This window comes from Apostichopus japonicus, chromosome 16 (assembly GCF_037975245.1).
Source record: "Apostichopus japonicus isolate 1M-3 chromosome 16, ASM3797524v1, whole genome shotgun sequence".
In the NCBI taxonomy this organism is placed as follows: Eukaryota; Metazoa; Echinodermata; class Holothuroidea; order Aspidochirotida; family Stichopodidae; genus Apostichopus; species Apostichopus japonicus.
In genome coordinates this window covers 714,277-730,801 of record NC_092576.1, presented here as the reverse complement: position 1 = coordinate 730,801, position 16,525 = coordinate 714,277, and the positions used below count along the sequence as shown (strand labels likewise).

The 16,525-nt window shown below is 38.1% G+C and overlaps 1 protein-coding gene across 3 annotated transcripts in view; it reads right to left on the bottom strand.

The window, feature by feature from the left end:
* Positions 1-11,965, bottom strand: part of LOC139983331 (uncharacterized) — a 58,135-nt gene extending 46,170 nt beyond the window's left edge. For all 3 annotated transcript variants that reach the window (XM_071996840.1, XM_071996841.1, XM_071996842.1), the window contains exon 1: positions 11,816-11,965. In XM_071996840.1, coding sequence (XP_071852941.1) covers positions 11,816-11,818 — 3 coding nt within the window. In that variant the 5' untranslated portion in view covers positions 11,819-11,965. The remainder of the gene's footprint in view (positions 1-11,815) is intronic.
* Positions 11,966-16,525: the final 4,560 nt, after the last annotated feature.

Here is a 16,525-nt window from a genome sequence, read left to right as displayed (position 1 = left end):
TCTATAGGTTTCTGTAATAGAAAGGTAGTACTGTAGGATGTTTAATTGCTGAGAAATGAGACCTCCAAAGTCAAGAAAATGCCAAAATGCCACAGTGGCGACAAGTGGTGGAATTTCAAAGTGATGCAGTGAGGGTCACTTAAGCCTGGGAATATCTCCAGATTAAGGTTTACATTCAGTATGTTACATCTCCCATTTTTCTGATGCAGTCATATATAATTTGAGTGAGGTTTCAATATATACTGTATAACATTTAAATCAGCAAAAACAACTCTTTTTTTTCATGTATATAAATATCTAATATTAATGACTTGACAACACAGGTATGGACTAACTTCAATGACAGTTCCCTGTTTACATTACATTGGGTGCTTTTACACTAGATCCAGATCAAATCACCTGATGTTATCAGAAGATCATCTCTCCTTGGGGTGAACTTATAAATGCATTGATCAGGACGCATTAACACTTGAGTCGTACTCTCTATTCACCGCATGTTGGTAAAGGATTGGATTGGAAATGTGTCATGTGAGCCGAGATCGTGTAGTAGGTAATATACTCTAAAACTTTTGTTGTCATGGTTGCATAGACTTAGGGTGACAATACTACGCTATGCACGGCCCACACACACTCAATCTATGTAGGAATTAGCAAATGCACGATACAGGCAGGAACACTAGCTCAACTAGCAAGATGGAGATTCAAAGGCTAGTTGCTACGTGTACTGTATGGCAAATTTATGATTCTTATATTATATTCTTATATTGTACCATGCGAGATAATCAGGATTCAAATTTTGACAAAGAAAATCGAAGGCGAAGACTTGCGCTGTCCTTCGCATCTAGACAAGAAGATGTTCTTTACATGATTCAAGTGTTTCAGAGATTACTGTACTTGCGGCAGCCATGGTGGTAGAACAACACTTTGTACGGAGGGCAAGGTGGATGGAACCAAGGACAGTTGCAAACTGGGATCACATGCCATTTAAATGATGTACGACGAATTTCAAATTAACTTAATAGCTTCTACAAATATCTATGAAAGGAAAAATCCAGCGATCAAAACGGGAATTACGCAGGTGACATAATGCGGTCACCGGATATCTCGGGTCACTGTTGATGCGGGAATGTTTGCATTGAAAAATTGATTCCAAAAATTAACAATTGAGTTATTTACTCAAATTTACGACTCGAAAATTGCGAAAATCACTTGGTTCATATACATGTATGAAAATGCTTGCACAAGCTGATTTGAGTAATTCAAATGACAACAACTTCTTGTACAGGTGCTTAACAATTAAGAGAGTGGTCCACTAGCATAAGGACTACAAATAAACTGCATTTTCAAGGTCATATGCCCAACGATGCCTGTGATCAGCGCCCTCAAAGATCACATTTTACCAATCTTTTGGGCTATTTTGGGCATTTCAAGGTCAAATTTGGTCACAATTAAAAGGGTTTTTTTTGGTTTTTAATACAAAACTAGTAAGATATGTAGATTTATGATGCAAAGAATGAGCTAAAACATATTTTATATAAGTTATTAATGCTCTGATGAGCAGCTTAAAGTGGCGTATATGAGAGTTACATCAGCTCTACAGAAACATGCTTGCGAGGGCAACAAAATACAACAAAATACACAAAATACACAACTTTTTGACTTGAGTTTTTGAAAATAGGGTCAATACACTCTTGAAAAATGGTATTTAAAGAAAAATTGAAATGTACCCACAGGCCCAAAATGGACCCCCAATTAGGGCCAGAAGTGAGATTTCTTAAGTTTGAGGGCACTGTTCGTAAAACGTACGACCCGCTTGACTTTTTTTTTGCACTTTTCCCGTACAACTACCAATGGACAAGGATCCTATGCAAATTAAAACTCAAACATGCCTTTGCTTGTGAATATAGAACACGCTCAAAGTAGGGCCAGAAAAGGCCCCTATCTCATTTTCTGCAATTTTAATTATATACCTGTTACGTAAAATTAAGACCGTAAATTTTCCTCAAAATTAGCTAAATTCAAAGACTGGTCACATGTCTTCCACAATATCTGCAATATCAGACATAAAATACTTTACATTTATGCAAAAGATGCCTCTAAACTTGCCACAAATTTAGGGTTCTTAAAATGCAATCTGGATTTGGTTGCTAGGCTGGGCCGTATCCTAGCAACAAAAAAGTTTTCAAATTTTTTTTAGCCCAATTTCATCCTTTGAGACATATGGCAAGACACCATATCAATTTCAGGCGATTCTGAGAGGGTCGACGTGGAGGCCACTGTTGATTTGGCACGGATTGACCCTTGTAAGAAAGTGAACCATTTATTAACTTCCTTCTTCCAATAAACATGCAGCTCTACAAGAGAAAGAAATGGTTGTTAGAACTGTTCACACATTTTTTAACTTATTTTGGGTAGCAATTCTTCGATTAAAGTAAATTATGGTTGAACTGCCTCAACGTCTAATCATATTTTGTAAGATTCGCTGCTATTATACAGGTACAGTAGGTCAGTATACATACTGTGCTGTATGATATTGAGGTCTTGCCGCAATTGAAATGCCTACCTTGTGAAATATGTCAACATCTCCAGTATTTCTTCATTTGTTTCCAGTCAGTGAATGCAATATTAACCAAATCCACAAAATGTAAAGCTTTGGGTATGTCTCAGTCTCGCTGCCATAATATAAGGCTTTCAGAAAGTCACAACTCCACAAGAGGGCAGGTCCAAGCTATTGTATCCCTAGAAGCCAAATTTCAAACTTTACTGAAGCACCCTAAATTTGGTGTCATGTTAAAGCTGAATTATTGAAGTTTCAGATTTTCATAATTTTTAAAATCTTTTTTGCCTATTCGAACAATTACAGCCGGCTAATTTGCATAAATTCAAATTGCAGTGTGACGTACGGGACATTTGGAATCCTATTTCCCTGTCAGCAATATGAACTTATTGAATATAAGTTATGTGGGACATGATACACCCTTCCTTCCAATAATTTTGACATATTATGTTTGGGGGTTCATTAATTAAATATGCTCATTAGCTAGTGTCCAAATACTGATGTCCCGTACGTCACAATTTTGAGCACTTTTTTTCAAGTTTTGATATGGACGAACAATTTTTTTTTGGTGATATTCTGTAAAGTTCTAATTAAAAACATTGTTCAACAAAATCCATCCCAAAAAAATTGAAATAATATTCACAGAAAATATAATTATCAAAATTAAAAATGTGACGTACGGGACAAAATGTGACGTACGGGACATAGTGTGGTGGAAACCCTGTATTTATACATAATAAACATGCATGGGCTCCAATGGGGACCTCTACTGGAAACCTTCCAATGCTTACAAATTTATTTTGTTGAAAGCTGGTAGTTGCAACTTATAATCCCTGCATGCCTGAAGAGCACAACATGGCTTCAAATAAACTATTGACCGATGACCACCAACTGCCCAGGTGTTGTTCAATAAACTATCGGGAAGTCAATTGTGTGTGTATGTGGGATACAGAATCATCTACAATGCTATTTAACATTGACATTGAATGAGGACGACTTCAAGAATGTTGAGTTTGCATTTCAACATTTTGTAGGCCTATTGTGAAGTGTGACTATCATGACTGTGCAACAATGTTCTTGTGTCCTGAACTTAGATAGTAGACATTGAGATTTTTAGTTACAAGTGTAGAGTTTCGCTTGCCCAATTTTTGCAGAGGACAATCACTCATGAGTTTGTTCAACTATTATGTCAGTCTTCTTTGTTGTACTAGTTTCATAGATGAACATTATGTTGATGTAACTGTGGACATTTTGATATGTTTTGAATGGGATGGATCATATTTCAACTTGAGGGTCATTAGTGGGGAGTATGATACAGTGTTGTACAGTATATACCAAAACAGTTTTGTGCCAAAACTTTGCATCTTGAATCATTTGTGGTCCAAAAAAGCTAGAATTGATGTTATGACTATTAGGTCTGGTAACCAGTGTTAGGTCTATAGAGTTTTCTTTGTTGTATTAGTTTCATAGATGGACATTATGTGGACATTACTGTGGACATTTTGATATGTTTTGAATGGGATGGATCATATTTCAACTTGAGGGTCAATAGTGGGGAGTATGATACAGTGTTGTACAGTATACCAAAACAGTTTTGCACCAAAACAGTTTTGCATCTTGAATCATTTGTGGTCTAACAAAGCTAAAATTGATGTTATGAGTATTTGATGAATGTGTAGAGTAGATTTATACTTTACGCATTCCATGTTTTATGTAGTGGAATGATCTCAAAGTACAGTCACTGCTCTTTTCGATCCCCGAAAGAAGGAAATATGGCATGAAATTACCAATGACATTGTTCTGGCATATCCAAATTAATGTTTTTATGTAGAAATCAGCTTGCTATGGTATATTCAGGAATAAAAATATGAGTTTTCATAGTCAATTTTTATTGGGACAAATTGTCCCGTACGTCACAGGACAATTATCATTTGTGTAATCCCTGAACTGGAATGGCTTCATATATTTTTCTAATATGTTACAGCTTAGCCCTTGGAAGGTTAGGCTATTCACTAGTTATAACAGCTTGATCACTGCCCTCCTAATTTCAGAGGGATTTCAGCTTTGCTCGTTAGTAAAAAAAACACAAAATTCTCTGGTCCCGTACGTCACACTGTACATTAATTAAGATGGGACCTAATTAAAGCAAGTGTAGGAAATCTTCATGAGTTTGTAATACAGTAGCAGCAATAACAAATATGAAAACCTGAAAAAGTTTCTGGAAAATAGATTTTTTATAACTTTTAGACACATTTAAGTCTCTGAAATGTCCCGTACGTCACAGTGCAAATAGCTTGGCCCTGCCCAAGAGCAGATACACAAGCGAAGGGAACACCATGGTAAAACAAAGCACCTGATAGATTCCATATTCCATATACAAGTAACAAAATGTGAAACTTTTACCACCTCATTACAATATATACATGCCTACAAAACTATCGTCTGTACGTGTCGTGAAATTGAAACAAATAAGAAAACACTTGTAAATTGAGGTCCATTGTCTGTAATTAGGACATCCGGAATACCATGTCGTGCAAATTGTGATTTGCAATGCGTAATTACTGTTTCACTCTTAGTAGTTGGCTAGAATTAGTAGTAATAAGCAATACAATATGACAAAGAAAGATATTCATTCAAGAAAGTGTTTGTTATGCTTTACATATAGGCCTAGTTGTGGAGTGTGCTTGGGGTTTGTTTCCCCCAAACAAGTTTGCGTCTGCAGGACGCACGCAATTTGAAGGTTTTGCGTCCCTGGCTAAAAGATTGCGTCCCATTAGTGGGAAGGTCCCTTAACGGTTCACTCAACATAGGCATTCACATTGATCTCTCAATCAGGGTGGGAATTTTACGGTACGCCGGTACGCTAGCGTACTGGAATGAAAATATGGCTTACCAAAATAACAAAATCAAATGGGCCTAGTACTACACACCATTGTAATGAGCGTACCAAAAATTCTGACCGTAAGTGACTGCATCGGACTGTAGTAGGCTTATCTGTAATCTGCTTCTAAGTTACGGAGGATTAATTTGTCGCGCAGCTACCAAAAAGCACCAACGAACACGCCGCACACAGCTGGCTGCTAGCTCAGCGATCGTGCCTGGACCGTCACGTACCTACGACTAACTGTGTATGCATCGCAAATTATTCCAACTTCACACATGAACTAGGCAATTGCCGACAGCAATTGCGTAGTTCATACTGTACATGTGCTCAGAATTTTCCCAGGTACCCTGCCAAACAACTGTGCGCGCATGCATCCGCTGTCTAACACCTGTTTGTTTACATTTTTGGCACGTTTCCAAGAAACGTTTCATGGAGTATTCCCCATGATACACGAGGCACAGTTCATACACGCAGCACAAGATATCAAGCTATGGCCATCTTTATGAAAGTAAACCTTGTAATAAAATATGTTTTAGGCCACACGGCATGATTAACTAATGCTTAAAATTATTTCTATGTTCTTGTAGAAAACGTCAAGTTCGCAAAATACAATTAGTTGTGTTTTTGTAGTTACGTGAGATCCGTAACAGACGAGGTGGTTAGGCTATTTGCTATACACTTAACTATGGTAGGACATTATTTTTTCCGTATTTTTGGAAATTCTAGAAAATACTTTCTTTTCCCCCCGCTTAACACCAGATGTGGTCTTACGGTTTACAGTGTGTAAATTTAGCGGTCGTCCGGTCGTCCGAGACGACCAAATTACCTGCCGGAAAACCAAAACTTGTCAAATCGTGAAGTACTGGTTGCCCGGCGGACAACCAAAAAACTATCGAAAAGGCTGGTTAATGTTCCGTGAAACAAACGGAAAAGACACGGAAACAAGCGTGAAAGCAAAAAATGACATTTCACATAAGAGGAAACTCATTCCAAACTCCACCTTCGTCTAATAAATAATACACGTAGACGTACTGTATACAGCCTGAGTAAGATTCATGGTATTTTCTGTTCCGTCCGTTTGTCAACAAAGGCCAATCAGAGTTCAGGTTTACCCCCACAGACAAAGACCCCGCCCATCCACCACATTTTTTTTTGTTGAGAAACAACCACCAACTACACCCTCGCAACTATTTCAACGGACAACATAACAAAACACATATTTGAACGACAACTTTCATTATTTCTTTTCAAAAAACCACAACTTCTTCTGTCAAGAACCAAAAGTTCTCCTACTCCTACAGATCATTAAATTTGTTTGAAAATAAATATATCATAACAATCAACTGCAAGGTACAGGGTTACCAAAACTTCATTACAGAGATTTTCATGCTAAAAATAGACAATGATGCTTTACCAAGATTCCCGTGATTTGATTGGCTAATAGTCCCTACCGATTGTCTGCAAACATTAATTCTTGCATTTTCAGTGCTCAATGAACACGAAGTTGTTTAACAACAATTACTTGCAACGTTTACTTTCCCTTGTGTAGAGATAACAAAGTTTGTGGTAAAGGCTATCATATGTGTGCACTCAAATATCATAACGTTAGGCCTTGCCTCATATTTGTAAGTACATTTTGACAACAATCACTGGTGGTACGAAGATGCATTTGAATTGTTTCTGAGACTATCACGTAATATTTAAATCATTGCTTGATCAGAAAATGTTATGACATTTGTGGGAAGCTTACATATCTAATCCTGAAAGGATATTTTATCTCACAGTATGTTTCTTTTCTCTGCAATAAGAGTTGCTAATGTGAAATGTGCATCCATACAGTAGTTTCTGTTGCAAACTTTTTCGCGGCTCAATTGACCATGTGCTTCAGTAAAGTTTATTTTGGAGCAACATTCGTGTGTAAACTTCTGTACTTTAGAACATTGAAGTTTGATTTTTTAATCGACATTGCGTAAAAATCTATTCACATAGGCCTACTGTAATTTTCGCACAGATGATTGTTTGCAAAGAACCCAGGATAAATGTTGGATCAGGTTTTGATGATTTGCGCAAGTGTAGTTGAAAATGAAGTTCGAACAGGCCTATGCAAATGCAGTAGTACAGTGTGGAATTTAGCAAGAGATATTCACACTGAAGGTACATTGATTTTGAAGAGTTTGGTTGTTGGAAGCGCTGCAAGGTCAAAGCATGGAGCTAAGTACTGCAGAGTTGGCGAGTAGGGAAGTACAAGGGCGGATGAAGGAGGGGGCTGGGGGTAATTTTTTTTTTAAACGGCAGGGTGGGCGAAAGGAGGAGTGGGCTGGGCCGCCCCTGTCAAACACCGAAGCTAAGACACTGAGCCATCTGCCCTATAATATTGTGTATAACATTCACAAAGTATAGGCAGTGATACTACACTTGTATTAGTACAGTAGGTCATACAATAAACTTAATTGGCGTTCGATTGGGACGCAAGCTTTTTTTTACAGAACGCAAACTTTTCCGGGGGCTTGCGTCCCTGGGACGCAAAGTTTTTTTCGCTAATAACATTACTGAAACTGAAACACTAGACCAGTACTATGACGCACCTACAGCTTACCACATGGTTATTGTATCGTTACGACCTGCAGCAAAACATGATGTACAAATGTACACAATCTTTGCTACAGTCAGCATTAATAGAAAATAAAATCCAACAAGGCCGCGGAAAGAAACACAGGATTTGATCTAGAACCCATGAAATCGCTCAACATTCACAGTTTCTTAGGAGTCCCAAACAAGTATTTTTTTCCGAACATAAATTACTATAGCTTTACAGGACGACCAAAATTTCAGCAGGACAACCAAAAATTGGTGAGCTGGTTGTCCTGGGGACAACCACTTCAAATTTCTTAAATTTATACACTGGTTTATTCATAAATGGGTGTTCTAGAGCCTTGTTTACATGGCATTAGTTGCATGTAGCACGATATGCCAGTTTTGCGTGAATTTTTCGAAAGTGTTTTGCTGGATCTTTCGTAAAATTTGAAAGGACCGAACTTACTTTTCGTACACAATTGGTAATTTCTCTACTGATTTTCAGAGTTTTTTTTACGATCTCCAGTCGATACATTTCCTTTGATCATGTATTTGAATAACTAATACCAAGTCGAGTATTCCACCCGGTATTGTCTGGTCGGAGAGTTCAACGTGATGGACAGGGATTGTAATTATTTCGATCGAACTGACATGCATTGACTGGATTATCTGCGCCGCCGCTGTCGGCTCGATATAAAGTACACTTGTGCCTCGAATCAGGAAGTTTTCACAAAAGGATAACAGCGTTCAGGTCATTGTGCTGTGCTTACCGATTCATGAATTGTGCTTACCAACTGAGAAATCTTGGCTCATGTTGGTAAGCACATTTCATCAAAAAATGAAAAAATGCTTACCAACTTTTTTGCCAAATTCCCACCCTGCTCTCAATGAATTTTACAGTACCTTTGCCTTCATCACTCTAACAGTGTAAGTAACAAGTTATCAACAGAAAAGCATTCACCATAGTCCGCACACAGCTTAAATAACCGACGATGCTTCGTAAATGGATCGACGCAGTCGATATACATCCAAGTACGGAACAGGTTAGGCTCTACAATTTCAAATTACGGTCTTATTCTGTTTCGTATGTGTACTGTACAGGGTGGGAATTTGGCAAAAAAAGTTGGTAAGCATTTTTTCATTTTTTGATGAAATGTGCTTACCAACATGAGCCAAGATTTCTGAGTTGGTAAGCACAATTCATGAATCGGTAAGCACAGCACAATGACCTGAACGCTGTTATCCTTTTGTGAAAACTTCCTGATTCGAGGCACAAGTGTACTTTATATCGAGCCGACAGCGGCGGCGCAGATAATCCAGTCAATGCATGTCAGTTCGATCGAAATAATTACAATCCCTGTCCATCACGTTGAACTCTCCGACCAGACAATACCGGGTCGAATACTCACTCGACTTGGTATTAGTTATTCAAATACATGATCAATGGAAATGTATCGACTGGAGATCGTAAAAAAAACTCTGAAAATCAGTAGAGAAATTACCAATTGTGTACGAAAAGTAAGTTCGGTCCTTTCAAATTTTCCGAAAGATCCAGCAAAACACTCGAAAAATTCACGCAAAACTGGCATATCGTGCTACATGCAACTAATGTCATGTAAACAAGGCTCTAGTACACCCATTAATGAATAAACCGTAAGACCACATCTGGTGTTAACCGGGGGAAAAGAAAGTATTTTCTAGAATTTCCAAAAATACGGAAAAAATAATGTCCTACCATGAATTAAGTGTATAGCAAATAGCCTAACCACCTCGTCTGTTACGGATCTCACGTAACTACATAAACACAACTAATCAGTGGCGTAGGAAGGTACATTTGAATGGGGGGCTGAAGACTGATGGCCGGCCTGGGGGAGGGGTTAAGAGGAGGGGTGTCCCCCTCCCCTTTGAATATTTTGTTGCATTTCCAGGTGGCCTCAGATGCAATTTGGTGCAATATAGCACACTTCAACACCCACTCCATTTTGTAAATAATTTTGCATTTTCACCTGGCCTTAGATGCAATTTGGTGCTCCAAATGAGTTTTTTTTTCTCATTTGGAAATGAAAAAGGGGTTTTCTGACTTGCGGAGCGGGGGGGGGGGGGCGGAATGATACTTCCGCCCCCCATATTTTTCACTGGGGGGCTGGCGCCCCCCCCCCAGCCCCCTCGGTTCCTACGCCCTTGCAACTAATTGTATTTTGCGAACTTGACGTTTTCTACAAGAACATAGAAATAATTTTAAGCATTAGTTAATCATGCCGTGTGGCCTAAAACATATTTTATTACAAGGTTTACTTTCATATAGTGTTCAAGCGATTATGCATAACAGAAAATACCGATTACCGATTATTTTTTTCATAATCGTACCGATTCCGATTATTTGAAAATGAGAAAATATCTCGTATATACGAAATTGGCAATAAAGTTTGACAGAAACAATTATTGTTGTGATTTTCCCCTGTTTCCTTTTGCTTCGTTGTTATACAAGGCTCTAAGGTATCATTTTGTTTGTACCAAATTACCTCTGTAGTTTCTCGGAAAGAAAGAAAAGTTTTTTTTTCTTCTTTTTTTTAAATTTCCAAAATACGGAAATATGACATCCTACCTAGTCAGCACTGTGCTAAGCGAATGGCCTAACCACCTCGACGTGAATGTCACCTGTTAATGGCTTGAAATGGGCTAAGAATAGTTACTCAAAATATCCATCTCAAAAAGTATCTCATACAAACCATCCATCTTCAATTTTTGCCAAAGTGTAAATTTTAATGACATATTGCCTTCATTCCGACATTATTTTATACTTATTTTCAGTATTATACCGTTTATGAACAAATAGAAATGTTACGAACTTGAAGTTAAACATACCTATTCGTTACCTATTTAACTCCATTCAGGTTCAATTAGAAAATGTAAGCTTAGGCCAATCAAACTGAAAAGCAAATTGTACCATCGTAACTTGTTTAAAATTACTTTAAAATGTAATACCAGATTGATGTAAAGAAATAATAACAACTAGAAACTACTCCAATATAAAATATAACATACCCTCTATAAGAAATATCACTTACAGTACCTTCCAAACAAATGCCGATTTCCAGCAAATTGAAAGTTGTAAAGTAAGCTACGCATTTTTTTTTTTTTTTGCAAACCGATGGTTAGGCTACATTTCCCATTGACTTAGTGTGGTTGTTAGGCTAACATGTGGTCGAAGATTGCAGTTTCCGTGGATATTTTTATTTTTTATTTTGCGACACAACTAAAGCGAATAAACAGATGGCAAGGTTAGATTTCCATGCAGTTGACTTAGTGTGAAGTAAGGCTACCATGTGGTCGGAGATTTGTGAGGATTTTAGGTTATTTTCGCAATTGCCGTCGGCAATTGCGTAGTTCATGTGTGAAGCCAGCTGTGTGCGACCTGTTCGTTGGTGCTTTTTGCTAGCTGCGCGACAAATTAATCCTCCGTAACTTAGAAGCAGATTACAGATAAGCCTACTACAGTCCGATGCAGTCACTTACGGTCAGAATTGTTGGTACGCTCATTACAAGGGTGTGTAGTACTAGGCTCATTTGATTTTCTTATTTTGGTAAGCCATATTTTCATTCCAGTACGCTAGCGTACCGGCGTACCGTAAAATTCCCACCCTGGTACTGTAGTAAAACCATCACCCGCACGTTTAGTTAGGCCTTAACGGAATTCTACCACACTAACAATAATAAACTATCTGTACTACTAACACTGCCTAATGATGTTCAGCGAGAATCAAGTCGCCATCGGCAGATAAAGGTGTCAGAAATCTTACCATTCAATGTTTTACTCCTTCACCAAACCTGTTGCTGAACTTGCTGTGACCATACTAAAAGAGAAACAAACTTATCGATCTGAATAAAGGCTTAAGGTAATCTGCGCTTTTCGTTGGGAGATATGGCACCCAGTTGGGACAATTTGTACGCTTACGTTCTCAAACTGTCCTAGCCTGTACGGGGTGCGTAATTTTTTTTCCTAGGAGGGTTAGGGGTAATTATCATATATAGGCGTATCCAGACCCTCGCGCATGCGTGTTACTCTGTAAAATTACGCTGTGCGGCGCACTACGACGTTGTCACAGAATGTTAGCACCAATCAAAATAGATCTCAGAGAAGATTTAGGGTTTCAGCCAATCGCAGGCATTTTCTGGATAAACAACATGTCTGCGCCCTTATGCCGACCGCGGTTTGCGTGATTTTTTTTTCCCAGGATGGTTGTGGGTAATTAACATAAAGTAGGCGTGCCGCTATACTGGCAGATATCCTCAAAAAGGAAAGGTAAATAGCGCCATTCTAATTGTGCTCCTGTGGTAACAGAGGTTATTAATATTTACCATATTGTTCGTACGTGAATTGATATAACACTGGAAACATCTAGGCCGTGTACGTACGCGTTACCAGTGATGGAATTTCTTACGTTTTCTATAAACTGACTTACAGGAACCTTATCTTTGGTTTGAAATTACATCTTTGACATACTTAACAATATCTGCTTAGTTACAATAACTACTTGGCCGTAAAGTTGGCCTTTGTCAGCTTTGGGGCATTTCGAATTCTTTTTAGCCTGAGGAGTGAGGACCGGTGTTATTTGTTGCATAAGGACTTTCCTTACGTTTTAAAGCAAGTACCAAAGAATCATCAGTCTTTGTTCCTGTCTTTGTTCCTGCCCATATCCATACGATACCCATATCCAGTCGACGTACGTGTGATTCGCACTAGCCTTATAATAAGTCATATAAGCTAGGCTAGTACAGTGCATGCACGCGATATCCAAGTTGTTGTGTGATGTACGAAGCATGGTACGGTATTTGTAACAATAGCAGTACAGTATTTATATAGCAGTAATGTATTTGTAACAATAGTACAGTGCATAGGTCATACCAAACTTTCCTGAAGTAGGCCTACTGCACACGTGCACTGATTGAGACACGCCTCCTTTTATGGTAATTACCCACAACCATCCGGGGAAAAAAATCACGCCCCCGGTTTCAGTGGTGTACATGGAATTACGTTAGTAATACAAAGTGGCTATTGTTACGACTAGTCGTAAGAATAATTCCCGACTACGCAGGCGCAGTTGCTATTTTCATGACCAGGAGTACTATTTTTACGACGAGGAGGAACAATAATTTCCGGTTAGGGTTAGGGTAAGGGTTAGGATTGAGGTTTAGGGTTATGTTTAGGGTTAGGGTTACCCCTACTACATGCGCAGTTGCTTTATTTACTTTACTGCGCTTGAATTTGCCTTTGTCGTAAGAATAGTTTATAAATAATTGTTATGACTCGTCGTAAGAATAGCCAAGGCCTTAGTAATAGCCAAGGCCTATACTTACAGTCACTTTATCAACCAAACAAGTGAAGCCTTCAGTTCCTATTTTTGATATGAACGCAACGCATGTGTGCCCGTTGACTGTGTTGAGGACTACCAAGTAAAAGTGGTCGGAATTTCACAGAATAATGTTATTGCGTTACTTGACAATTAAGTCGTCCATATGACTTCAAGTTACACACAGAGTGAGACTGGAGTAGGCTAGGCCCTAATAATTAAATAGGCAAAGGCCTAGCACTTAAGTTTATGTTAACGTTTACAGCTCATAATATAGCATCTGCACCTAATTATCTGAAAACGAAATTCATGATGAGGGACGTGTTGAAGATTCGTGTGGATCTTCCAGGCAGGTTGGTCTAGGCTTTATAATGTTGGCCGTGGCTATTCTTACGACTAGTCGTAATTATTCTTACGACTAGTCGTAACAATTATTTATTAACTATTCTTACGACATTGGCGAATTCATGCCCCATAAAGTAAAAGAAGCAACTTTGCATGCAGTAGCGGTAACCCTTACCCCTAACCTAACCCAACCCCTAACCGGGAAATATTGTTACTCCTAGTCGTAAAAATAGTACTCCTAGTCGTAAAAATAGTACTCCTAGTCGTAAAAATAGCTGCATTAAAGCAACCGTGCATGCGTAAAAGGGAATTATTGTTACTAGTAGTCGTAAGAATAGCCACTTTGTATAATGTTTCTTCTCCAGTCCTAATTTTGTTCAAACAAGAGGATATTAAATATTCCTATTTCCCCATGATATTTCAGAAATAGGCCTATGGAAGATTTGAAGACAAACAATGGTCTGTTTGAGATATTGAAATGCACATTTGGTCTCCAACTGTGTAAACTCATTGAACTTCAATAGGCCTGTACATGTTATGATATTCGTTGTAAATTGTGATTGGCCTTTAATAACATTGTCGGCAAAAAAAAACATGTTTACAGGTTGCACAAGATTATTCTTTCCCTGATGAAGTCTTCTCAAAATCTGTGGGCTGTGTGGGATGCAATGTATTCTCCATATAGTGAAGATTTACTCCACATCCATGACTGATTCATCATATTCATACATTCATGCCCCTGCTGATGGTTCTCCAAAGTTTCATTCCCTATGTGTAGCAATTGTATTGAGGGACGATTTGACATTCAACTCCAAAATTGGACTTCAGTTTTTAAATTCCAGGTGCTAGAAACATAGACCAAATTGATTTCTTTCTTTTTGGAACTTGTTAGGCCATTATATAATCTGTTCTGGTGATGCAGAATTCATTCAGCAGGTGGTTCAATTCCATCAACAGATATCATACAGCCAAACAGTTTCCAAAAAGAAGTTCAAGTATTCGGCACCATCATGAGACTTGTAACAAAAGGAATTACAGGAGTTTTCAGTGGCAGAGCTCTCGTTGAATTTCCTCACATTGTCTACATAGGAATTTTCTCTGTGATAATCTCGCTTTCTATTGCCCATCACTCTGCACAGCAAATGTGAATGGTAGGGGTAATTTTAATGTAATCATGACTTCACTATAGACCATCCACTGGTGTTCCAATGAAAGACTCAAAATGAGCTGTTAGCTTGGCAGCTAACTTCAGTTTAAACAACAACAAAAACTGTTAAAAGGAAACATGTTTGGATGGTGCCATCTCATACTTTGGAACTACTGGAACAGATAACTAATATATATATTTATATATAGAGAAGAAAAGCTCTCAGCAAACTGGTTAGCCATGTGTATGGAAATATCTGTAGTAAGTGGACCTGCAGTTTCCCACCGGGATGCTCTGTAGGCCCATATGTTTAAACAAAAGAAATAGTTATTACACACATAGACATACATTTCTCATCAGAAACTACGAAGTTGTGCAAATTGTTGAACTATGCAAATATTACAGCATGTTGTCATGGCTGAGCTAACAATGGATGTTTTTGAGCACCTCTCGTCAAGCCAATGTGTTCATAAGCACCATTAGATGACTGCATGGAAATAAACCCATAGTTTCACTTGTAATCCATTTGTGCTTAACTTTGCAACTCACCACCCCAGATAAAGTTATCATGAACAATGTTTTTGTATAATGTTCTCCAAATTTCTCCCACTTAGTATTTGCTATTCTGTGTTCCCCAGTTTTCCATTAAGGACATGCATTAGTCACTGATTCACATATTATCTGTCTAATTTTTGTCCATTTTAGGGCACTGTACCACCCCAGAAGTGTTTAATACTGAAACTGGTAAATGGAAAGTGGTAGACACAGCATACATAAGCCTATGGAGGAACATTACCTCAAAAAGTGCAGGTACTTTATGAATAATTGGATTCATATCCACATACTGTTGAGTTCATGTTGTGCATAGTGAGTGTGTCTGTAAAACTAGGTGAGGTTGATTTCATATAGAATGGTATATCAAGGCAGTGTCCAGTAAAAAGGAGACTTCAACTGCAATAGCAATTATCTCTTGATAATATATTACAAAATGACAATATGTGAGGAAGTGAGTGGGGTGGGAATTGGGGACAGCATAATGAACACATAAATTGGTATCACTCTTCCTGTGGCTATGTAAAGGTCTCTTGGAATTTCTTTATATTCTTGCAAGGAAAAAGTTAATGAGTAAAATGTTTATGCAATACAGAGGCCCGGTAAAGAAAGTAGATATGCATTGAGAGTGTTTCAAGTAAATCACTAATTCCAGGTGGGGTTCCTCTTAAAGGTATGCTATAATGGCCCCAAATATGCTAGATATTCAAATATGGTCACCTTTGGTCAAAATTATTAAACTTTTTTTTATTACAAACTTTGAGGAAATTTCCTAACTGGGACATTTAGTCATCTTGTGTGTTCCTTAACAATTTCTTAGAACAGTTTGTATAGTAAAGACCAGGAAAGTACTTTTTGAAAACTTCTAGCAGTTATAGCATGCTATAATTTGGGACCTATACTGACTACTGTACCTTTAAAGCCAAAAGTTTGACTAATCTCTGTGCCAAAATACCCCCAAAAGTATGGACAAGTAATTGTTATTCTATAGTGGCTGACACTGGGAACCACCACCTGTCAGTCAGAACTTTGTAGTACTTTAGGGTGGAGGTTGAGGGGGTGGGTGTATCTGACTAAAACTGAGAGTTGTTGCCAATTAGAAGCATAAACACAGT